The sequence below is a fragment of the Budorcas taxicolor genome, chromosome 13 (genome assembly GCF_023091745.1).
Source record: "Budorcas taxicolor isolate Tak-1 chromosome 13, Takin1.1, whole genome shotgun sequence".
Lineage (NCBI taxonomy): Eukaryota > Metazoa > Chordata > Mammalia > Artiodactyla > Bovidae > Budorcas > Budorcas taxicolor.
Window position 1 is genome coordinate 72684533 of NC_068922.1, and position 25400 is coordinate 72709932.

The 25400-nt window shown below is 51.6% G+C and overlaps 1 protein-coding gene across 1 annotated transcript in view; it reads left to right on the top strand.

Moving 5' to 3' along the window:
- Nucleotides 1-23153, top strand: part of HNF4A (hepatocyte nuclear factor 4 alpha) — a 26549-nt gene extending 3396 nt beyond the window's left edge. The window contains exons 2-10 of the mRNA XM_052650881.1: nt 924-1098; nt 2175-2269; nt 8541-8647; nt 9522-9677; nt 13559-13646; nt 14527-14682; nt 17501-17737; nt 21808-21960; nt 23011-23153. Coding sequence (XP_052506841.1) covers nt 924-1098; nt 2175-2269; nt 8541-8647; nt 9522-9677; nt 13559-13646; nt 14527-14682; nt 17501-17737; nt 21808-21960; nt 23011-23153 — 1310 coding nt within the window. The remainder of the gene's footprint in view (nt 1-923; nt 1099-2174; nt 2270-8540; nt 8648-9521; nt 9678-13558; nt 13647-14526; nt 14683-17500; nt 17738-21807; nt 21961-23010) is intronic.
- Nucleotides 23154-25400: the final 2247 nt, after the last annotated feature.

Consider the following 25400-nt stretch of genomic DNA (forward strand, 5'->3'; position numbering starts at 1 on the left):
CGGAAATATAAGATAAAATTGAAAACGACTGAACCAGTCAATCTGCCCTCTTTTGCAATTAGGGAAACTGAGGCCCAGGGGAAACTGAAGCAAGGAAAAGGAACTTGCCCAAGGTCACAGATGACTTAAGAGGCAGCACTAGTCACCAAGACCACAGCCATCTACCTCTTATCCCCCTCCTCACATAGATTCAGCAGGTGTTTTTGTTTGTTTGTTTTTTTACCCCACGGTGTGTGGGAATCTTACTTCCCTGACCAGGACTCAAACCCACTCACCTTGCACTGGACGTGCAGAGTCTTAACCACTGGACCACCAGGGAAGTCCCAGTGCAGTAGCTTTTGCTGTGGGATGCCCAGATCCTTGCTATGATCCTCCCAGGAGGGCAAACAAGCCACTGTCCTTGATGTATGTCTTCCTGTTTCCTGGCAGAATTTGCAAGGCCACCGAGTACCAAGCTGAGACTCACCCAGCCTTGGTCACTCAGTAAGGAATAGGACTTGGTTCTGGAGATGATGGGGGAATATTTACCCCTCTCATAGCCCCCTCTGCCCAGCCAATCAGGGTCCATAACTGTTGAACGCATCCTAGGAGACAGCCAGTTTCTTCATTCCTTCCCAGAGAAAGCTGAGGCTAGCGATCGCCACCATGGGGAGGAGCAGACCCTCGTTAAACAACTCTACGAAGTCAGTGTCACAACCATCCCTAAGTTATGGATGCAAAATGGGAGTTCCAAAACAGCAAGGAACTTGCCCAAGTTCTTTGAGGGGGGTCAGTAGCACCTGGATCTAGCTGAGGCTGAAGCTCTGGAAAGATCCCTACAAGGCTCACATCCTTTTCTGAATATAAACCACCAGGACAGCAGGGCCTCTGAGAGGTGACTTCCTGCCCCTCCTGCGTCCTCACTCTTTGCTTTTCCGGTGCAGACACATCCCCATCAGAGGGTGCCAACCTCAATGCACCCAACAGCCTGGGTGTCAGCGCCCTGTGCGCCATCTGCGGGGACCGGGCCACGGGCAAGCACTACGGTGCCTCGAGCTGTGACGGCTGCAAGGGCTTCTTCCGGAGAAGCGTGAGGAAGAACCACATGTACTCCTGCAGGTGAGGAGCCTCGATTTCTCCATCTGGGAAATGGGTGCACTTGGGCTGATGTTCCCCGGGGTCTGTCTTCTCCCTGGGTAGGTCTCGGAGCCATCTGCCCTTCAAGGCCTTCAAGCCTCTGATTTCTTCACCCTTGCAGATCAGATGGGAGTGTCTATTCTAGTCATCCCTTTATTGAACACTTACTATGTTCTGGGCACCATACTAAGTTTTTGCCTGTATTAACTGCTTCCGGAAGCTCATCGTGATTTTTCCCATTTAGCAAATGGGGACCTCTGAGGCTTAAGATCAAGTCTCCTCTGAAACCACAGAGGATGAGGCCCATCCCCCAACCTGGCACTTTTTCTGTGGTGAATAGGGGGTTGGCCCCAGGCCTTTCCACCTCTCTCAAGGCCTTGGAGAGTCATCCTTCAGAAGCATCTCCCCTGCTGGGTAACAACAATAATAAAATAATAGCAGCTGTAGTTACAAGCTCTTACTATGAACAGACACTGCACTGAGCCCCATTTGGGTAATTATCTCATTTTCACCTGTCAACACCCCTCTGCAGAGGTTACTATTATTATCTCATTTTATAGATGAGGAAGCTGTGGCTTGGAGAGGACTGGGAATTTGCCCAAGGTCACCCAGCTTGAATCAACGGCAGAGCCTGGGGTTGACAGGGCACCACCCAGAACCACGGTGGCGCCTGCCTGCCTCTACTCCATATGCCCTTCCAGAAAGTGGCTTTATGTGGACCAAGTACTGAAACTGATTCACAGCCAGTAGCCCGCTCTGGGCTCTGGGCTTTCAATAAGATACGTGGGAAATAGCAGTGCCTTCTACTCATAGCTGAGTGATTTGAGGCCACGTGTCCGCTCTCTGAGCCTCAGTTTCCTCATGTTTAGGGGGACAGGGTTGGGCTCTCAGAGAGTCCACAGGGCCTTTCCAGCTCCTGGTTGGTTAGCTGGAGGACTCCTGGGATGGAAGGTTTGAGCAAGGAGCCTGGAGGTCAACCAGATGGCCAGGATCCTAGTTGAGCCCTGGGGGGAGGAGGGCTGTCCTTTCTTCCTCCAACCACCCCAAGCCCTCCCCAGGTTTAGCCGGCAGTGCGTGGTGGACAAAGACAAGAGGAACCAGTGCCGTTATTGCAGGCTCAAGAAGTGCTTCCGGGCTGGCATGAAGAAGGAAGGTGAGCCTCGGCCCCCGCCTGCCGCCCCCCTGCCCCACCCATGCCCACAAGCTCCTGACGGCCATTTACAACTGTGGCCACAACTTTATGACTCGGTGACAGGCCCCAGGGTGACTGGCTAATGGCTGAGAGGAGGGAGGGCCTGAAGATCTGACCATAGGGAGGGGCTGGGCTTGGTCTTGAGAAAGATTCCGAGAGATAAGCTCCTACTTTCAGCTACTCGGGTTCCCAGCGCCACCACCCCTGCCTGCCGTCGCCACCGCAAGGCAGCCAGGTTGGGTGTTTTTTCCTTTTTTTTTTTTTAACGTGATTTTATTTTCTCGTTTTTTGGCTGCACTCCTTGGCATGTGGAATCTTAGTTCCTTGACCAGGGATTGAACCCACACCCCTTGCAGTGGAGGCACCAAGTCTTAACCACTGGACCACCTCAGAAGTCCCTGGGTGTTTTTGCTTAATATACTATTTCAAGCATCAGGAAAAACGTAGAGAATGGCATGACGAACTTCCATGGCCCCACGACTAGACTCAGCATATGTGAACAGGAATGGGGCGGGGCTCTATCTCCCATCTTCCTGTTCCGGGGTCAAGTGCTCCAGTTCCTTAGTCTTCGTTCTTGGGGATCGGATGACGCAGCGTCCTCAGGCTCCAGAGAAAGGGAACAAGGCGTCAGACTCGTCCTGGGTGGAGGAGGCTGGGAGTGCTGGGGCACAGCATTTATTAAGTTATCTCCTGCCAACAGAAGCTGGGCTTTTCCACCTGCCTGGGCTTTCCCACAATTCATAGGTCTTTTCATTATCATGACAGCCCTGCGGGGCACTGTTATCACCCCTGCTTTTCATAGACGAGGGAACTGAGGCCCAGAATGGGTCAACAACTTGCCCAAGGCCCCTCCAAGTTGGTCGAAGCAAACTCCGAGGTTTGAACCCCAAGCTTTGGTCTTGAGCTCAATGCAGTTTGGATGATACCTCAATGCTGCCTGCCATGCCCTCCAGACTCTAGGAACGTTTGAAAGTTTTCTAGCCCAAGCTCAGGAAACAAATATCTTTTAACTGCTTCTCTGAGTAACTTGAGTCCATTTTCAAATCTCTCTGTCTCCTTCTCTGCTCAACGCACCTTTCCCAGCCCTGAGACTGGCTCCCAGACCTTCGCTTCGAGCCCGCAGCTGCGGCACACTAACCAAAACCCTTGGTCTAGTTCTGCACAAACACACACCTGCTCCACCCCCACCCCCAGCAGGATCCTGGGACGCAGCCTTCTCCTGGCCAGCTGGGAAGGGGGGGAGCTTGGCTTTGGCAGTCTCCCTTCCGTGACTCTGCCTCTGAGCCCCTATTTCTCTGCCCGTCTCCTGGGAAATATTCTCTGGGCCTCATCCCCATAGGACCCTGAGAGTTTATGACTCCTGCTGTGAAACCTGGGCTATGACCCTCAGGAACACACCGTGATGCTCACAACACCACGATTCTCTCATCTGGACCTCAGTGGTTCTCAAGAGCAAGGAGACTCTTTTTCAAAGGGCAGATGCCCCCAGCTCTCCCCCACCCAGTTTTCAGTGGGATTGCACTGTTCTCACCTTGAACTTGAGCACAACTTTGTCAAATGAGAAATGTTATGGGGGACTTTCCTGGCTGTCTAGTGGTTAAGACTCTGTGCTTCCACTGCAGGAAGCGAGGGTTCAATCCCTCGTCAGGCAACTACTATCCCACGTTCGACAGGCCATGGCCACCAAACAAAGAAAACAAATAAATAAAAGAAATGCCATGAATGGGAATATGAGGCATGTGTGAACAGCTAGGGGCTTTCCTGGTGCCTCAGTGGTAAAGTGTCTGCCTGTAATGCAGAAGACGCAGGAGACCCGGGTTCGATCCCTGGTTTGGGAAGATCCCTTGGAGGAGGGCATGGCGACCTATTCCAGTATTCTTGCTTGGAGAATCCCATGGACAGAGGCGCCTGGCGAGCTTATAGCCCATGGGGTCACAAAGTTGGACACGACTGAAGCAACTGATCACACACGCATGAATAGCTAGAGTCAAGGAAAAGACTGAGAGCTACAGTCTAAGAGCCAAACAGTTTAGGGTTCTAAGAGCCAGTGTTTCTATCAGCTCGACAGCCTAAGATTTTATGTTTGAGAGAGTAAATCTCTTGTGTTAAAATTCCAAGCCTTGTGACAGGCGGGAGGGAGAAAGGCTGGCTGCTCACCTGAGCGGATGGCTACCTTCCTAGGTTGTAGGTAGCCTGTTCCTGCATCTCACTGGTCTTTATAGGTGTCTTTTATTAAACATTCAGAGCCACTTTCATGTGTGTTACTTCAGTGAAGTTTCTGCCCCATCTGGGCTTCGGTGTTCACATCTGTAAAATCACAGGGGTGGATAATGAACGCTTCCAGCTCTGTGAGTCTTGCTATATGCCCACTGATCTACCTGTGGAAGCACACATGGCCCACCAGGACTTGTGTGTTTGTTCCTGGTCCTCCCACTGGACTGCCACAGAGACGGCAGGCCCCAGGGAGGGAGAGTCCCCAGCCGTTCTACCTTGGCTGAGCCTTGAAAACAGCCAGTTGCTTCTTATCTTGGAGAAGGTGGCATTATGCCAGGAGGAGAGGAGGATCGGCTAATGGCAGGTGCGTGTGGGCTATAGTAAAGGCTGGTGGTTGTTTGCATGCTTGGGTTAGCCAGAAGATCCTGACACATGCAGTGGTCTCAGCTGCTTTGAGAACACGGCCAGGGTAGCAAAGTGTTCCGCTGCCACTTCGGTCAAGTTCTGGGAAGTAAGGGCATGACTAGCTCTTGTCATTATTGTTCATTTGTTAAGTCATGTCCAACTCTTTGTGACCCCATGGATTGCAACACGCTAGGCTTCCCTGTCCTTCACTGTCTCCTGAAGTTTGCTCAAACTCATGTCCATTGAGTTGGTGATGCCGTCCAACCACCTCATCCTCTGTCGCCCCCTTCTCCTTCTGCCCTCAGTCTTTCCCAGCATCAGGGTCTCTTCCAATGAGTCAGCTCTTCACATCAGGTGGCCAAAGTATTGGAACTTCAGTATCAGTCCTTCCAATGAATATTCAGAGTTGATTTCCTTTAGGATTGACTGATTTGACTAGCTCTACCGAAGTCTTATAGTCCCAATACCCCTCCTTGGCTTGGTGGGAGGTTCTCAGAGCCAAGAGAAATTCTCAGTGGAAGCCCCAGGGACTGGGAGAGTTGGGACCAGTTTTTATTTCCCTTCCTCGATGGCCTTAGGAGAATCTAGAAATGAGAACTCCAAAGTTGTCCATGAGGACGACAAAGCATGGATTGTAAATGTAGCATTCATAGACCACTTGGGTGCATAGGAGGCCATCAAATCTTTCCACTTTACAGATGGGGAAGTTGAGACCAGAGAGGTGATATGATTGGGTCAAGGGCAGAGGAAGTCAGGACTAGACCTCGGGCTCCCCAAGCTGAGCAGACACCAAATTCCCTGGATGAGAACTAGGACTGATGGCCTTGGGGGGCACCTGGATTTGGTCAAGTCTTCTAAAACTTCCTCTCAACCACAGAGAAGGGCCCTGAATCTCAAAGTCTTGTAAGTTTGGCCAGAGGATATTCCATGGTGATCAAGTGGGTTAAAGAATGGAGACTCTGGGAAGAAATCTGGGGGCCAGTGGGTCCAATGGCAGGTCCCAGATTCTTTCCTATAAACCTACACCTCCCTGAGCCTGAGCTGTCAGACCCAGGACAAATGTCTGATGCCCAGCTTCAGAAATTCAGCCCAGGAAGCAGGGCCAGGGATGCAGGAGGTCCAAGCTGGCGGTAGGCCAGGGGCCCACGGATGGGCCCTACCTGGGATCCCCGGCCCAGCCCCCCTTCCCACACCCCCACTCAGGGGTTCTCTCGGAAGACAGGCTCGTCCTCTCTGCCTCTGCCCGGGCCGGTTAATATTCAATAGAAGTTACATTAGGTCCCCGACCCTGCTAATACTGAGCAAACATTTGGAAAACATCATTCCGTGACTGAGCTCGCGCCGGGCACTGATAACGCCAGCCTAACCTTGAGGAGCCCAATCCCCAGCTGCTGACAGCAGCCCTTTTCTTAGGCCTGCCGCCACTTGGCGCCCTGGTGGGTGCGGGCTGGCAGCCGTGGGAGGGGTGTCGCAGGCGGGGTGGGACCCAAATAGGGGAGCGCTGCTGGAAGCTGGCCCCCCCCGTCCAGGGCGGTGGGTCTGAGAAGAGGAGTTTTCTTACCTTGGGACCTCTGTTACATCTCACTAACTCTGGGTTCCCTTTACACAATCTAGCTTTTTTTTTTTTTTTTTTTGTGGCCATACCACGTGGCTTGTGGGATCTTTAGTTCCCTGACCAGGGATCGAACTTATGCCCCCTGCATTGGAACTGCAGTCTTAGCCACTGGACTTCTAGGAAAGTCCTACACTAGCTGACTTCCCTTCTCTGATTTCAACAATGTTTGAAATCAAGAGAGAGCTGAAGAGAGGAATGTCAATGTTCCATTGAGAAATGGGGTATAGATTGCACCCGAGAATCAAAGCTTGTCTCCTTCTGCACCTTCTTTCGGCCACTCAGTGGATATTTATTGAGCACCCACTGCGTACCAGGCTCTGTTCTAGTTGCTGGGGTTACAGCAGTGGATGAAAGGGAAGATACTCTGGCTTTCTGGAGCTTTCCTTCTCTTAGACAGAGAGTGAAGAAAGGACACAGACAAGTACCAAGAAGAAAAATAAAACAGGAGAAAGTGGCAGAACCTGCAGGAGGGATATCCCCACTAGACAGGGTGGTCAGAGAGGGTGTTTCTGAGAGGTGTTACGTGCAAGGAGACATGAGCAAACGGAGAGGGAGAAGCTTAGTTGTGGGGGATGGGGTGTGAGTAGGAGGAGAATTCCAGGCAGTGGGAACAGCAGTGGTGAAGACCTTGATGGAGAGTGGCTGAGTGAGTCCCAGGAACGGCTGGGAGGCAGGTTTGATAGAGTAAAAAGTGAGATGAGGGAGATAGGACCACTGTGAGGAAGGGTGACCTGACTCCAGGTATGATGGGGAGGTCCTGGGTTTCCGCAGTGGAGGGATGTGACCCGAGTCGGGTTTCAGGGGATCCCTTTGTCTTCCGAGAGGTGCACAGACTGCAGGGGTAAGGCTGGAAACAAAGCGGCCAGAGAGGAGGGTCTGGACTCCCTCAGGACCCAGCCCAGAGTGGAAGCTGCAGGTGGGTTTGCACAGATTACTGACAGCATTTGGAGTATGTGTGTGGTGGTGGGGTGGTGGTGGGCAGGTGAGAGAAAGGGACATATAGCGAGGCCCCCAGGCTCGGAGGAAGAATAAAGCTGCCTGTTCCTGAGATGGGAAAGACCGAGAGGAGCGGGTCTGAGAAAGAAAAGCCTGTAGATGGGGAAACTGAGGCCCAGAGAGAGGGTGTGGCCCCCACCAGCGCACGGAGACTGAGCGGTGAATCCCACCAGGAACCCAGGTCTCCTGCAGCCTTTTCCTCCCTTCTTACAGCTTCAACAAAGGCCTCCCAGGTTCCGAGGGCCTGTCAGGGTGGCAGAAGGACCAGCCCACATCTTAGGCCAAGACTGACCCGAGTGGAGAAGCAAGGGGGTGTGGGGCCCAGGTGGACAGAGGCCCCGGATCTCTGAGTTCCTGGGAGGGGAGCCCCGTGGTGGGGCAGGAGGGAGCCAGAGCTTTCGCGAGCTGTCTCTGAGAAGGTTAGCCTAGAGCACATGTGCTTCCTACTGATACAGACCCCAGGGCAGGTGGGGCCTCCAGATCCCCTTGTCCAGGCTTCTGCCTCTGTACTCAGGAGTCCCTGGGCCATCTCCATCACCCAGAGCAATTCATTTTGCTTGTCTTATCCACTTGCACCTGGAAAGGAAGGGACCCTTTTCTAAACACAGCTTGAAAGCCTGTCATTGAGACAGATCTCCTGCTCAAAATTCAAGACCCGCCTGAAGCCCTCTGCCAAGTCATCACAGCCTTGCATGCCTCCCATGATGGGTAGATCACTCCTCAAGCCACCCTGCTTTGTGAGGAGCAGTAGTGGCACTGGGAAGGTTCTCCCACAAGCTGGGTGAGGAGCCATTGGCCCCCATCCCCACACACTGACCTGGGCTCTGTGGCCTGGACACTCTCCCTCCCGCCCCCAACTCCCACCTCCAAGTGTGTTCCCTTTGTTCCTGGACAGCCCTGCAGGACAGCCCTCCAGGTTCACCTCTCTCCCCTTGTCCTTCAGCCACCCCTCCTGCCATGGGATCCCTCTCCTCCCTCTCACCTCCCTCTGCCTCCTCACAGCTGTACAGAATGAACGGGACCGGATCAGCACTCGCCGGTCCAGCTACGAGGACAGCAGCCTGCCCTCCATCAACGCGCTCCTGCAGGCTGAGGTCCTGTCCCAGCAGGTACCAGGGGAGCCTCCCCCACCCACCTGGGCCCCCCTCATCCTAAAAAGGAATCTCAACTCCACCCCTTTGCTTCCCACCCGGGCCTTAGAGCAGCAGACAGGAGTGCCCTCGGACATCACGAAGGGAAACTGAGTCCAGGGTCACACAGCCCAGTTAGTAGCAAAGACTCAAACCCTGGTGTCTCAGACGGTAAAGAATCCACCTACAGTTGCCTGGGTTCCATCCCTGGGTTGGATCCCCTGGAGGATCGGATGGCAACCCACTCCAGTATTCTTGCCTGGAGAATTCCCATGGAGAGAGGAGCCTGGGGGGCTACAGTCCACGGGGTTGCAGACAGCCGAGCGCAACTGAGTGGCTAAGCACAGCATAAACCACTGCCGGCACCTAGCGGCCCTGTGGGGCCTGCACACGCAGTCTCTGTGCTCACCGAGGGTGTGAGATTGGCTTAGCCCGAGAGAAAAGAGGAGCGGACACTGTAGCGCACTGGGGCTCAGCCAGCCCCCCTTGCTGCGTGACCTTAGGCGAGTTGCAGTACCTCTCTGGGCAGTGGTATCTGCACCTTCCGATGAGGATGGGGACTTTTGCCCTGCTTCTCGGGTTTTTTAGGCTTCAAAGGAGCTGGTGGAAGAGGAGGTAGGAGGAAAGCGGCAGATGAAGGCCCAGAGAGAGCCGTCTTCCCCCATAACTGCCTCCTTGGCACCCTCCCTTTGCAGTTTCCCCACAGCTTCCTTCAGAGCTGAGAAGGCACCCACAGTCCAGCTCCTCTTTCCCAGGCAGGGAAGCTCTCTGGGGGGGTGGGGGCTCTGTGCAGGGGACAGAGTATATGGAGGGGGGCCCCTGCCACCCCAGCATTTTCCTTCGCCTCCGCTAGATCACCTCCCCTGTCTCCGGAATCAACGGCGACATTCGGGCGAAGAAGATCGCCAGTATCGCGGATGTGTGTGAGTCCATGAAAGAGCAGCTGCTGGTGCTGGTCGAGTGGGCCAAGTACATCCCAGCCTTCTGTGAGCTCCCTCTGGATGACCAGGTGAGGGTGGACACGGTCTGCGGGCAGTCCGGGCCCTGGGTAGGTGGGTCCTGCTGCCCACCCCCCTCCCTCTGGATATGGCCTTGGACTGATTCGATTTATTTCACAGACACGTAGTGCTCATGTGTGCATGGAGCTGTTTAAATCACTTTACAAATATTAGCTCATTTAATCCTTCCGACAACCCTAGGTAAGGTAAGTGCTATTATGACCATCATATAGGAGAGGAAACTGGGGGCACAGAGAGGTTAAATAATTTGCTCAAGGTCGCACAGCTAGTATCCAACACAGGCGGTGCTAGAACAAGCAGGCAGGCTTCAAAGTCCAGGCCCACAGCCACTGACTGCACTGCTGTATCCGACAGCTCTCCCAGGTAGGATGTGGGTAGGGGCTCAGGGGCAGGGCCTAAGCCTTGGCTCTAAGAAAGCTTCTCTCTGTGATCTTGGACAAATTACTTCCTCTCCCTGAGCCTCCGTTTTCTCATCTGTAAAGTATGAATCGTAATATCCCCTTCAGAAAGCTGTTGGGAGGATGGAGAACATTACCCTTTGCAAAGCGTCCGTGGTGTAACGGGACACCTACACAGTCCTGGCCTCCCTAAATGTCAGTTTCTTCCTTGTATCCCACCAAGATGGATTTTCATTCAGCAATTTTATTTCCCAAACTACCTTCTTTGGAATACCAAAAATGTCTTAGGGGGAGAAGGTGGGGCTGAGGGATGGGCCCCTGAAGACAGTCGAGTTCCTGAGCGCCTGCTCAGGGTGCCCCTGAGGCCACTGCAGACATTTTCTTTGTTTGGAATAGAGGGGCTGAACTGGGTCATCAACTCAGCTCCGATGGAAGCGGGGCAGCACCAGTGGACAGTGTTCCAGATACCGGCTCCTGGTACATTTGCTTCTCTGTTTTGCAATTCTGCACAGAAAATTGGCAACGTGTCTCGGTCTCTTGAAGTTTCTCAGAAGTCCTCAGGCAAGGCAGCTGTTGAACCTTGGGAAGCCCAGGGCTTCTCAAAGTCCTCTGGTGCCCAGGCGCTCCTGGAATGCATTTGCATCACGTGGTGAAACAGGCTGTGAAAACCCTGGCTTTGCTGGTCCTCACCCTCACACGGGGGCCAGATCGGATGCCCTCTCACACGGATTCCTCGCTGCTTCGGGAGGGATGACAAGGCAGGGATCTTGGCCAGGCTGCCCTGGCCTTCTTCCCTGCTCCTTGTGTTCTGGCCCCGGTCCCCTCTGCTGGAGAGGCTCCATTAATGTTTAATCCCTCCTGTTCCTTCCCAGGGGCTCAGCAGGACAACAAGATTCCCCCACAAGCTGAGCAATTGTTAACCTCCATTTCCCACCCAAACCTCCCTGGCTGGGGCTCAGAGCATTCTCAGAGAGCAGTGATGGGTGGCCAGTAACACAGAATAATCATTAACATCACCACCCACCGCCTGCCCACCCCCAGAACAGCCATGTTAGGGGGCTGGACCCAGGGCCAGGAGGGTTCCCACCTCCGCATTCATAGTGTATAAGGAGCTTATCTTGCCTGTGGTGGTTGGGGCACAGCTGGGAGAACTGGGGGATGTTGTCTGTCAACATTGCCCCAGGAACCAAGCGTGCTTGCTTCTTGGTTTGTTTTGGGCATCGACCCATTGAAACCTAGCAGGCTGGGTAGCATTGGATAAGGGGATGGAGGCTTGGAGAGAAAGAGCGATTTGCCCAAGGTCACAGAGCAAGACAGCCACAGGGTTCGACTCTAGGTCTTCTGTCTCTCGATTGCAAAGACACTGGAGTAAGTGACGAAAGTCCTGCATGGTGCCTGGCGTGTAGGAAGTGCTTGATAATCAGCAGGCTTTGGTCTCCTTTTGTCCTGGTCATGGAAAGGGAGTTCTCGCCCTCCTCCAAGGCTGTTTGCCATTCCCCCTCTTTTCCTGTCATCCTCACCAGGCTTCACCTTGGGGGTTCACAGACGTGGTAAGGACATGGCTGCAACAGGGGCTCAATCCGGGAGGATGTTAAGTAGAGTGGCTCATCCTTTCACCTGTCCCTTCCTCTTTCATCCAAACAAATATTTATCGAATGCCTACTCTGTGCCAGGTGTCCTCCATACCTTAGAACTACCTCACATCCTCAGCAGGGCCTTTCATGATTTGCCCCATTGCTCTTCATCACATGAGCCTCATCTTCCTTTCTTCTTCCCTCCTTCCGTCCATCCATCTATCTCTTCTTTCTTTCTTCCTCCCTTCCTCTCTCCTTCCTTCTCCTCCCTCCCTCCCTTCTTTTCACTATTGTGTCCCCAAACAAGCATCTGGCACTTGTGGTTGTCATTCAGTCTCTCAGTCGTGTCCCAGTCTGGTGTGAGACCCCGTGGACTACAGCACACAAGGCTTCCCTGTCCTTTGCTAACTCCTGGAGTTTGCTCAAACTCATGTCCATTGAGTCAGTGATGCCATCCAACCATCTGATCCTCTGTCACCCCCTTCTTGTCCTGCCCTCAATCTTTCCCAGCATCTGGGTCTTTTCCAATTAGTCGGTTCTTTTCATCAGGTGGCCAAAGTATTGAAGCTGAAGCTTTAGCGTTAGTCCTTCCAATGAATATTCAGGACTGATCTCCTTTAGGATGGACTGGTTTGATCTCCTTGCTATCCAAGGTACTCTCAAGAGTCTTTTCCAACACCACAGTTCAAAAGCATCAGTTCTTCAGTGCTCAGCCTTCTTTATGGTTCAACTGTCACGTCTGTACATTACTACTGGAAAAACCATAGCTTTGACTGTACAGATTTTTATTGGCAAAGTGATGTCTGGCACTTAGTAGGCACTAACATCTGATGACTTCAAGAATGAGCAATCCAATGCATTAATGAATAAAAGCATTTTTTTGCTTCCTAGTTTAGTCTGCTAAAGAATTTCCAAACTCCCTACCCTACCTTGCAGATAAGATCCTGGAGGCCACCAGCCTGCTACCATTTGACCAGCCCCATCCTTGGTCCACATGCAAGCACTGAAGCAGGTGGTTCTGAAAAGGCGGGCAATGCCCTCCTGTAGGCTGGCAGGGCTCCCACCTGCCAGACTTCAGACTCAGACTTCCAAGGCCTCTCTGTCCTCTCTGCAGGGAAGGGGTCGGTCAAGCGGATCTCTGGCCAAGGACCGTTGCTCACACCCTTTGCCTCGGAAACCAGCATCCATATCCAGATTCTTACAACAGAATCTAGAATCTTCCAGCTTCAAGTGGGTGGATGCTCTAGAGATCTCTTGGAGCAGTGATTTCCCAAACACAACCATGCATCAGAATCAACTGAGGAGTTTGTTAATTTCAGATCCCTTGGGCCCACCCCAGATAAAGAGAATCAGTGCCTCAGGTAGTAAGGCCTAAGAATCTGTGTTTTACAAAACACCCTTCATTGTGTTACATAGCTGATCCATGAGTAGGAATTCAGAACCCCCAAAAAAGCTCTAAAAGTTTTAGAACTTATTGGGTTTGTGGATCCTCTTGAGAGTCTGATGAAAGCCTTTAAGTCTCTGCTAACACACACACACAGAGTGGTGTTACAATTTTACCAGGCACACAGACACACAGACGAGGCCCAGAGGGGAGCAGCAGCTTACCCCAAACGCAGCAGTTCAAGGGCAGAGTTGGCATTTGGTGTCCCAGCTCGAGCACAGGTTGTTTCCCCTTTCAGCGGTCAGCTGAAGCTTTTCCCCGTTTCTAGTTTTATCAGTTATGAGAGGAAGGCAGCAGTTTTCTGATGCCCATCTTATCATTCAGGCAGGTAAAGGCAAGCAGAACACTAATGCTGACTTGCTCAGGGTCATTGAATTGGCGGGAGCAGCCTCCCCAGGGGTGTAGATGCCTTCCCAGGCATGCGGACACCAGACGCCATCCCCTCTCTCTTCCAGGTGGCCCTGCTCAGAGCCCATGCCGGCGAGCACCTGCTTCTCGGAGCCACCAAGCGCTCCATGGTGTTCAAGGATGTTCTGCTTCTAGGTGAGGATGCTTTCTGCCCAGTCAGGGCTCTGCAGGAGGCATGCCCAGCGTGGAGCGCACCTGGGCATGGGAGATTTCCCTGGTGGTGTGCAGAGTGAGGGAGGCAGATCAGAACGGTCCTGTCCTCAGTATTCTCAACTGGATGCCAGATTCAGATGCAAGGAAATGTGGACTCGAGGAATTAAATTCCCCAGCATTCACGTTACAGCAGTCAGGCTTAGCCCTGGGATAACCTGTGCATTCAGATGTACTTTCTGGAGAGGGAGCAAAAGACAGCCAGGAACGGCACAAACCCCCAGTCTGTGTCACCTATGCCTTCATAACGTGTTTGTTTATTACTCTAACTTCTTACATAGGGCACACCGTGGGCCCTAGTCTGAGTACTTTACAAATACTAACTCCTCTAGTATGATAACCCAATGAGATAAGCACCATAATTTATTCCCATTTTACAGATGGAAAAACTGAGGCACAGAAAGTAATTTATCCAGATAGATCTGGCTAGTCAGTGGAAAAAGCAAGATTCAGCCCAGGTGGTCTAATTCCAGAACCTGAGCCCTTATGCATGGTGCTTTTATGCCTCCCAAACAGCCCTTGATTGTCATCAGTCTTGTAGTCTGTTGTTGCCATTGAAGAATGGAGCTTGGGTGATATGAAAGGGGTCCTAAGAAGTCAGGCTCTGGGCCCACTCCAATGCCTGCAAGTCACTCATTCCTTTAATCTGGGCCTTGGCTTCCTCATCTGTAAGATGGGTGTGACAGTCCCCACCAGCCCCTCCTTCCGTGAGCAGCTGCTGCATTATAACTGCAAACAGCAAAGGCTAGAGGAGAGAGGTACACCCTGGTGGCTTCCCATCCCCTCTCCTTCCTAACCCATCCAGGCAATGACTACATCGTCCCTCGGCACTGCCCGGAGCTGGCAGAGATGAGTCGAGTGTCCGTGCGCATCCTTGATGAGTTGGTGCTGCCCTTTCAAGAGCTGCAGATTGATGACAATGAGTACGCCTGCCTCAAAGCCATCATCTTCTTTGACCCAGGTACAGCCCACACCTCTCACCCTCCCCTGATGCTCCAGGCCCTCTGTCGAACTGCTCCCACTGAGCTGCGAACCCCGAGTTTACCACTCCATCTCTCTAGTACAACAATCAGAAGACATCTTTATCAGCTCCATTTAACAGATGAGGAAAATCAAGGCTCAAATGACTGATGTGACGATGGGGCACACTGACTCCAGAGGCTTGGTTTTTTTCTTTCCCATCTTACCTTTCTTGGGCTTCCCTGGTGGCTCAGAGGTTAAAGCGTCTGCCCACAATGCGGGAGACTCGGGTTCGGTCCCTGGGTCGGGAAGTTCCCCTGGAGAAGGAAATGGCAACCCACTCCAGTATACTTGCCTGGAGAATCCCATGGACAGAGGAGCCTGGTGGCCTACAGTCCACGGGGTGGCAAAGAGTCGGACACGACTGAGCAACTTCACTTTTATCTTTCTCTCCCTTCCTGTCTGCTTTCTGTTCCTTACCTCCTCCCATCCTCCTTTTCTTTCCCTCAGAATTTTTTTTTTTAATCAAAATAATATCTGCACATACTTAAAATGGAACTAGTCCTCCCCACTCTGCTTTTCCTGTCCAAAGCCCACTCCCCAGGAGGAACCATTTCTGATTCTTTGTACTGTTTTTTTTATTGCCATCTCTCCAGCTCTAAATAAAATGCTAACCCTTCTACTTCTTGATTTATCCATTTTAGAACATTTTTTTTTCTCCTATGATAGTTGAGAAATGTATTTTTCCCCATCACCACTCCATCTTTTCTCTCCCATCATCCTAATACATTTTTCTTACTATTTCAGTGTCTCTACTGATTGCCTCTATAATGTTCTGCACTTATGCTTTTATTTTTTGTTCCATCAACTGTTGGCAGTATCTCCTAACCTTTCATTAGCAGGATAAAGAGAATGTATTTGCATTCTCCCTCTTCCATCTACCAACCCTCCACTTCCATTTTCACACAACGTCTTTTTTTTGTCGTTTTTTTTCCATGTGGACCATTTATAAAGTCTTTATTGAATTCGTTACACTATTGCTTCTGTTCTCTGTTTTGGTATTTTGGCTGTGAGGCATGTGGGATCTTACTCCCAGACCAGAGATCAGACCCACACCCCCTGCCTTGAAGGAGGAAGTCCCCACCACTGGGCCACCAAGGAAGTCCCTGTACCACATCTTTGTAGTTGTGATTTTGTGCAAAACCTATTTTCATCTCATGATGTCAAGATGGACGCCTGGGCTCCAAAGCTTCCTTGCTTCCTTCTCTCCTTCCATGTTGGAGAGGTCCTGCCTCGTGCCAGGCACTGTCCTTAGTGCCAAGCCCTTTCTGGGTGAAGATTGAGTCTAGTAAGCATAGCGAGGAAGCAGAAATGAACACTGTGTATGGAGCACTCACTAAGCCTCTTGTTGATCTCACCTGTTACTTGCAACCTGGTATCTGTGAGATAAGAACTGCTATTATCTCCATTTTACAGATAAGAAAACTGAGTCACAGGAAGATTGATAGACTTGCCCAGGTCACATAACTAGGAAATGGCAGAGCTTGGATTTGAACTTCAGACTCTTCAGTTCTCAAGCCCATGTTCCTACCTATCACACACTATTCCTGGTTTCTTGAGGGGATAAGATTTCTAGTTCCAGTTTCCTGCAGAGGCTGGCCCAAGCTGTGCACCCTGTGGTGCTTGGCATGGGCCTGGATGATAGTAACTGCTCAGTAAAATGTGCAGGATTACTGATGCTGAGTCAGGGTCAGCAGCCTGGCCTGGAGGGGCTGGTGACTTAGGTCAGGGCCGGGCATGTGGGTGGTGCTCAATAAATGTTTATTGAATGAGTGATAGAATGCACAAATGTGGCCCAGGAGAGAGAAAACCCTGCATTGGAAATGTGGGTGAAATTCTCTTTCTGCTGGTTACTTTATCCATAAGAGACAATAGATGTCTTCCATGAAGGTTGAGATTAACTATTGAATAACCACTTCAATCGCTTTCCTGGTTAAGAATATAAAATGTATCCATTGCTTTTTTTTTTTCATTCATTCACCCTTCCGTCCATGTACCCATCCTTTCATCTAGTTATCTGTTCAACACATGTTGACAATACATGGTACAAGGTGGTGGGTTTAAAAGATGTATGTATGCCTGTATAGAGATCACAGTCTAGTGGAAGAGACATTCCACCCTGTGTGCTCAGTAGTGACAAAAGAGCCACAGAGGTTTGGGGACATCGTGAACACTCAGAGTGCAGACCTGGTAGGATGGAATGGAGAAGGCTTCCCGGAGGAAGTGTGATCTAAGCTGAGACCCCAAGACCACACAGGCAAGGGAGCAGGCAAGTGGGGAGACTAATGTGGCAGGAGAAGAAGCAAGTGCTGAGGCCTGGAGGGTGGGGCTTTTTTTTTTTTCTTTTTGGCTGAATTGTGAGACATGTGGAATCTTAACTCCCCGACCAGGGATTGAACCAGCATCCCCTGCATTGGAAGATGGAGTCTTGACCACTGGACTGCCAGTGGGGCCTTACCTGGGAGTCAGGAGCCCTAATTCCACATCATGGATCTGCCAACAAGTGGTTCTGTGGTCTGGGCCAAGTCCTCTCCTTTTTGTGTGCCTTGGTTTCCCCATCTGTAAGATGAGAAGGTTACAAGGTGCCCTCTTGGGAGTGTTCCTGAAGTCTTGCCCCAGCACTGCTAGGATTCTCTAGGTGCCCTCAGGCCACTAGGCCTCCCAGAAAGAGCCCCCGGAGAAACGGGACATTGGGTCCCACCTCCCCAGGCGCTCCAGGTTGGCCCTCTGCCTTCCTGGCATGACCCCTCCCATTGCAGATGCCAAGGGGCTGAGTGACCCAGGCAAGATCAAGAGGCTGCGTTCCCAGGTGCAGGTGAGCCTGGAAGACTACATCAACGACCGCCAGTACGACTCGCGTGGCCGCTTTGGCGAGCTGCTGCTGCTGCTGCCCACCCTGCAGAGCATCACCTGGCAGATGATCGAGCAGATCCAGTTCATCAAGCTCTTCGGCATGGCCAAGATCGACAACCTGCTGCAGGAGATGCTGCTGGGAGGTTGGTGTCCAGCCTGGGAGGGCCGAGAGGCAGGCGGGGCTGGAGGCCAGCATGCAGAGCTGCGTTCACCTCTCAGCTCCATCACTTCCTCACTCTGTGAAAAAGTGAAAGTGTTCGTTGCTCGATCAAGTCCAACTCTTTGCAACCCCACATACTGTAGCCCACTAGGCTCCTCTGTCCATGGGATTCTCTAGGCAAGAATACTGGAGTGGGTTGCCATGCGCTTCTCCGGGTGATCTTCCCAACCCAAGGATCGAACCCAGGCCTCCTGTGCTGCAGGAGGATTCTTTACCATCTGAGCCAGTGGGCGGGGCTGGGAGAGGTAGCCTAAGAGACCAGTCTCATGCAGACCTGAGCTCTCCACTCAGCTCCATGACTTCTTTGTTCTGTAGCTTTGGCCAAATCCATTTATCTACCAGAGTCTCAGTTTACTCATCAGGAAAATGGGGACAATGGCCTGTTAATTCAGGTGCTGAGACGTTACCATGTTCCAGTTGCTGTTCTAAGTGCTGGAGGTTCAGCAGAGAACAAGAGTCAGTTTTCCTGGAGGTTGTGTATGAGTGTATATATGAGTGTGTGCGTGTGTGTGTGTGTGCGTGTGTGCCAGTGTATATTAACACTTGGGGGAACAGATGATAATTGAATATATAATAAAGAGGGCAACTACAGATTTTGAAATAACCAAGTAATACAATAGAGTATAACTGAAAGGGGGCCTCTTTAGATAGGTTGGTCAAGGAAGACCTCTCTAAAGTGGTGGCTTTTATGCCACAGATCTGATGGAAGGAAAGAGAACATTTGAAAGCCAAACAAGAAACACTCCTAGCACAAGTAACTAGTGCTAAAGGCCCCAAAGCAGCAGAGGTTTGTGTGTTGGAGAAAGATAATTTGTGAGGCAAGAGGAACTGTATGAAACAAAGACAGAGATTGGGAAGAAACCAATCATAAATATAGTCTTAGAGGCTATGGTTAGAGATTTGCATTGTATTCTCATTGCAACTCTTAAAAGAAAAGTGGAAAATCAGACTAATGTTTTCAACAAACTATCCCAATGGTGGGTAGAAACTGAACATCAGAGGGAAAATGGAGACTGGAAACCCCTGAGAAATGTCACTGTCTTCAATGAGGGGAAGGACAGGGAGGCTTGGACCAAGGCGTGACTGGAAATTGATCAACACAGATGCACTTGAACATCTATTTGGAGGAAGAACTCACAGAAGTTGCTGATTGATCAGACAGGGGCAATAATGGGAAGGGTAAGAGTCAAGGATGAAACCTACATGTTTGCTTTGAGGAACAGGAATGGTGGTGGAGTAATTTATTGAGATGGGGAGGACTGGGGGGAAAAAAACTAATTTGAGACTGAGGGTGGGGGTAGGGGGTGAAGATCCATTGTAGAATTTAGTGAAGTGTGAAATGATTGTTAAATAGTCACGTTGAGTTATCCAGGAGGCAGATGGATATTTGTTGCTCAAACAAGCCCAAAGTTGGGGATAAGAGTCAGCTTAGTGGTGTCCCAGAAACCAGGTGCCAAAGAAGGAAATGGAGGAAAGCCTAGCCAGGAGGATAAGAGAAAAGCCAAGGGAAGTCCCAGAAGCCAAGAGCAGAGTGTGTTTTAGTGGGGACAGAGCATTTAATGCTGTTAAACTCCACAGCAGTGGGAAGGGGGCTCTCGGCGATTGTGTTCAGAGCAGTGTCAGTGGGAAAGGAAAGCAGGGGAGGTGTTGCAGACTGAGTGAGCTGGAAAGTGGAGAAGTGGAGACAGCAAGAGTCGACTGCCTTTGGAAAACGTTTTGCTCAGAAGGGAGCTGGGAGGGAGCCAAGGCTGATCGCAGGGGAGTGATTGTGATGATGTGCCGTGGAATCTCGGCTGGACTAAGAGGGATGAAGACAGGTGGCAGTCAGTGGAAAGTGGGGGCCAGTGAAATGACAGCCTCAACGGGGCTGAAGAATGTTTGCAGTGATGGTGCTAGAGGAAGCGAGCCGGAAGGATAGGAGGCAGGGTCTAAATAAAGATGCTTGAAAGTGAGACTTTGGAGGTGACGTGATCACTGGTGATGACCAAGGGCAAGGTCTCTCAACCTCAGTGGATTCTTGGGTCTGAGTCATTCTTTGCTGAGGGGGCTCTTCTGTATCTTCTTTGGGCACATGACTGGCCTCTACCCGTGATACGCCAGTAACACTCCTTCAGTGGTGACAGATACTCAGATATTGTCAAAGGTCCCCCGAGGGGCCAAAATCACCCCTAGCTGAGAATCACTGTCACATGGTAACTCACTTCTTTCTCACTTTGACCCTGTGAATGCAGGGTCACCGTGAGTCAGGTGTCCTGAGGCTAGGATCAGCAAGGAGCCTGTGTCCTATTGCCAAATAAACTTTGGATAAAATAATTCATCTCTTTGGGCCTTGTCATCTCATCTGTAGAATGAGGTTAATAATGATAGCTGGCCTTTAGGGCTGTTGTGAAGGTTAAATTATGTCAAACCTGGAAAACGCGGTAAAACAGTACCTGGCACATCGTATGTTGATAGCTATCATTGAAACAGGTGTACTTTTAAATCTTTTTCTCTATTTATCTGTTTGGCTGCATTGGGTCTTAGTTGCAGTATGCAGGACTTCCGTTGCATCTTGTGGGATCTTTTGTTCTGGCACTTAGGCTCTCTAGTTGTGGTGTATGGACTTCTTTGCACTTCCCAGGTGGCTCAGTGGTAAAGAATCCGCCTGCCAGTGCAGGAGCCTCAGGAGATGCAGGTTTGATCCCTGAGTCAGGAAGAACCCCGGAGAAGGAAATGGCAACCCACTCAAATATTCTTGCCTGGAGAATCCCATGGCCAGAGGAGCCTGGTCCATGGCATGGCAAAGAGTCGGACGTGAATGAGCGCAACAGCAACACAAAGTGGGATCTTAGTTCCCTGACCAGGGATTGAACCCAAGTCCCCTGCATTGCAAGGCAGATTCTTAACCACTAGACCACCAGGGAAGTCCCTGAAACAGTGTGTTTTAAAGACCCCTTTCAAGCCCTAAAATTCCACCGTTGTTGCATTAGTGCCATAGCCTATCACTAGACCATATGCTATACATATGGTCCCGTCATTCTCTTGACGCATTTTCTTGAGGCCGTTGCTGTGTTCCAAACACTCTGCTAGGATCTCAAAGAGAGAAGAAAGATACACCTGTAATTGTAATGTTCATAGACAGAAGCGATTGTTCCCCAAAGATGGGTTACAAATCAGTGACTATGTGAATTCCAAAGAAGGAGAGGTTACTTTCTACTGAAGTAGGGAGAATCAAGAGAGGTCCAAAGGAGGGAACGTATGAGTTGGAATTTGGACTTGGGGATATTGGTGGGGGTTGGAGGAAGTGGGGTAGAAGGCATCTTTAGCAACACAGGAGAAAAATAGAGAGCTAGGTCAGTCCAGAGGATGCAGAGATGCCATAAATAGGCTAGTTGGGCTTCAGATGTGGGAGATGAGGCTGAAAAGTGAGTTGGGACCAAAAGGTTAAGGGCTCGCATACCACGGAGCTTTGAGAGACATTGATTGAATCCATTATATTAACATGCAATCAATACACTGCTCGTTGCAATATCTAAATGATCGCGGCTTCCTTGTATACCCCTTGTTCCTTTCAAATCACTTTTGTCCTCTTGGTTTGTGGGTCCTCTCAATACCTTCATGAAGCCTGTGAATAGGAAGGGAAACCTGAGTTTGTGTGTGGGCATGTTCCGTCACGTCCGACTCTTTGCGACCCCATAGACTGTAGCCCACCAGGCTCCTCTGTCCATGGGATTTCCCAGGCAAGAATACTGGAGTGGGTTGCCATGTCCTACTCCAGGGGATCTTTGCAACCTAGGGATCAAACCTGCATCTCTTGTGTCTCCTGCATTGACAGGCAGATTCTTTACCACTTCACCACCTGGGAAAGCCCCAGTTTACTAACCCACAAATAGGATCCCAATAGGCCCCGTGAAGATGAGCAGGTTGATGGCCACCCTTGAGGACGATGGTGCCTCAAGACCCATGGTCGTTATCCTAGACTCTCCATCCTCACTGAGCACCTTCTACCTGCAGGGTCCTCCAGTGAAGCACCTCATGCCCACCACCCCCTGCACCCTCACCTGATGCAGGAACACATGGGCACCAACGTCATTGTTGCCAACACGATGCCTGCTCACCTCAGCAACGGACAGATGTGTGAGTGGCCCCGGCCCAGGGGGCAGGCAGGTGGGCAACTGGGGCTCTCCCCTGGAAGGGGTGAGGTTGGGGCCTGAGAGGGAATCTGGAGAAGGTTGGGTCTAGAAGATGGCAAATAGGGTAAAACAGTTCTCTGTGCTCCAGGGTAGGGAATGAGGGGCAAGACTGTCCATTTGTTAAGGCTGCTTATTCAGTGAGGTGATTGACAGCTTCCACTGAATGAAGCCGTCCTTAGATGAGGCAATCCTCATCTGGGTAGATCGGTTGAGGATGTCCACTGCGGTGAGGATTTCATTAGGTGACGTTGTCCACTAGGTAAAATTGTTCACTGAAGTTAGACTTCCTAGTCCATTAGACAACTAGGTGAGACTCTTCACTGGGTGAAGGCTTCCACTGGGCTAGACTGTCCTCAGGTGAAATCTCACAAGAGTGAGTTTGTCATTGGGCAGGGTCCTTCAAAGAGGAAGATTATCTTTGGGATGAGAGGGCCCGCTAAAATGAGATCGCATTTCATTGAGATTGTTCTTTGGGAAAGTTGGCCTTTGAATAAAGTTGGCCAAGAGGGTCATAGTCAAAATTACGTTCTGAACTTGTTATGGGGGTGGGGCCATCAGTTTCTGCTACTCATCTACCTAACTATCAAAGGGAGAGTATTTTTCGAGCCAGTTAGCCAGCCTCTTGGGTCTCATCTACTGCTCCTCCTTTTCTCCAAGAAAGCTTGATCCTGTCACATGTCCCACGGTCCTTAGGGAGACCTAGACCCCAGTTTGGGGGAAGCATCCAACTCCGTATCAAAGGGTGGAGGAGACGGGGGTTGTAGGGACGCGGGCAAAAGGTCCTAACTGCAGGACCTCACCCAGCTATAGCCTTCCAGACCTGATGGAACTTAGACTTGGTGATCTGGAAGTCAGAAGGTTTGGGCTGTAGCAGTAGAGATAATCTAGTCTAATTCTCTCATTTTGTAGAAGAGGAAATTAAGTGTCAGAGAGTGGGGAGGACTTCCCTAGTGCTCTTCATTGACCCCCACCCACAAAGGGCTGGAATTCTGAGCAGCCCTTGTCTGTCTGTTTGCCCCTCCAGCCACCCCTGAGACTCCACAGCCTTCACCGCCCGGTGGTTCAGGGTCCGAGCCCTACAAGCTTCTGCCCGGAGCTATTGCTACCATCGTCAAGCCCCCCTCCGCCATCCCGCAGCCGACCATCACCAAGCAGGAAGTCATCTAGCAAGTCACTGGGGGCCGGGGGCTCTGCTGATCCCCTCGCCCCCTCCGAGAGCCCCTGATGGTCACTTGGTCACAGTGAAGCAAGCTGTGACCACGGGCCGTCCCAGAGCAGTGATGGGAAAGGCGAGGGCCCTTGAACTCAGGCTGTGGGTTGCATCCCACTGCCCGTCTTCACCACTTGCTCTGGATATCGGGGCTGTGACTTGGGGAGACCCCAGCTGGAAAATCCTCTGCTGCTTGGACAGCTTTTCTCCTGCTGAAACCACTGCCTTCCCCTCATCCTTTGCCTCACTTCTTCACCCCCAAAGGGCTGCCGCCTGGAGACGACACGTGACCTTGCTGAAGCACGGCTCCCTCCCCGCTTAGACTGGTGTAATGTTGGACACAGAGCCCTTCTGGGCTGGGCCACATGGCGGCTCCTCCCACATCCCTGTTCTGCTGCCGCAGCCACCACTGTCCCCCTTCCTTAGTCATCCTCATTTCTCCAAAGCCACCTCTCCAGAGGCTGAGGAAGACGTGCAAACAACACCCCCAGTCATCCCAGGAGCGTTTGAAAAGCACCGATGAGCTCGCTGCAGTGTGGGAGGCTCTCGGGCAGGTGGACGCCGTTTCTCCTCTAACCCCTGGCTCTTCCCTTCTTCCGGGACTTAGGAGGGTCCTTCGGGTCAGAGTGATGGTCCCTGTAGGCTGCTGAACATGAAAGAACAATCCGGGGTGGACACTGCAGCCGGGACCTATGGGGAGGCTGGGAGGGGTCAGAGAAGGCAGGAAGGGGCAGACCATCCATTAGGCCTTTAAGGAAGGGCTGGATTCTGGCTGGTGGAACAAGTGAGCCAGAACATTCTAAGGAAGAGCAGACAGCCTGGACCAGGCGGGGAGGTCAGAAGGAGGCCATGGAAGGAGGTGATGAAAGACGGGGCTCTCTAGGGGAGAGGGGGTGCACTGGACAGCCTGGGGATCTTGAACATCAGACAAAGGCATGGCGGCTTGGGTCCCCAGGCTGTGAGTAGCTGGAGAGGGATGTGCAGGAGCCGAGCTTTCAGAAACTGGAAGATCACAGTCCTCCAGAGGTCAGAAGTTTGGGAGAGAGCAGGAAGGTCAGATGGGGTCTGATGGTGTCATCCAGGTGAGGGAGATGAAGCTGGGGATGGAGAAGACAGATGTGTGAACCTCAGGTGAGAGCAGCAATGAGGAGGAATTATCCCACCAGGCCTGTCTCGAGTGCTTCCTCCGGGTACTGTCTTAAGGCACTTGACCTGCCCCATCTCCTTTCATCCTCCTTATTACCCAGAAATCATTACTGAAGAAGGAATTGAGATCTCAGTGGTTAAATCATTTTTCAGGAGCTTACACAGCTAGTAAGTGACCCAGATTTGATCCCAGATCTGCCAGGCTCAGGCACTCTTAGCCTCAGGTGGAACGTCTCTGAAAAGGCCCCCTCTGTCCTTACTGGGATTGAGTTAAGAACCTTCCTGCCTGCTTCAGCAGCCTTGGAAGCCTCATTCTCCCCAGAAGCCCTGCCCACTCCCAGGCCTAAGATTGGCCTGAGGCTGCACTAAAGTCCAGTTTGGGTCCAGAATCCTGTTTGCTGATAAACATCAAGAAGTTGTGGTTCCTAGACCCCTTTTGTTTTCAGTCCCCAAGTGGGGGGAAGGGGCATTCAGCAGTTCATTGTGAGAGGGACCAATGTGACCTGGCATTCCGGACTTGGGATGGTGTGAGTAGGGGCGGGGGAGAGGTAAGGAGAACTGGGTTTGAGACCCGCTCTGTGGAGCATCACTCAGGGTACCTTCTGAAACCATTAAACCCCAGAATCGAGCAGCCAGTACTCATCCATGCAGAATTTTAGAGGCTTTGTGAAAATTCTGGAAAGTGCCACTGGCTAGTGGGAATTAAAGGGATGTGTCCTGGAACTGGAGCTTAGGGAGGAGAGTGAACAGTCAGACTGACTACCTACCCCCCACGCAGGCTTCTGAGTGGATGCAGGCAGCACCCCAGGGCCCCCCAAATTCTACCATTAGGGACTGCCTTTTGTGAGACAGGCAGGAAGGGTATTGGGACGGGATGTCCGAGAACAATCACCACATCTGCAGTGCCGTCAGAGCTGGGGTTTCCGCTTCCACCAAGCCAAGTCCTCAGTCCCAGGAAAGGTTGTTCCCTGCTCAGGGCAGCCCAGCCTCCCTCAGCCACCCCTCATTCCGGGGGCGTTCCCCCAGAAACCCCATCCAGGGCGCTCAGATGGGTCTGG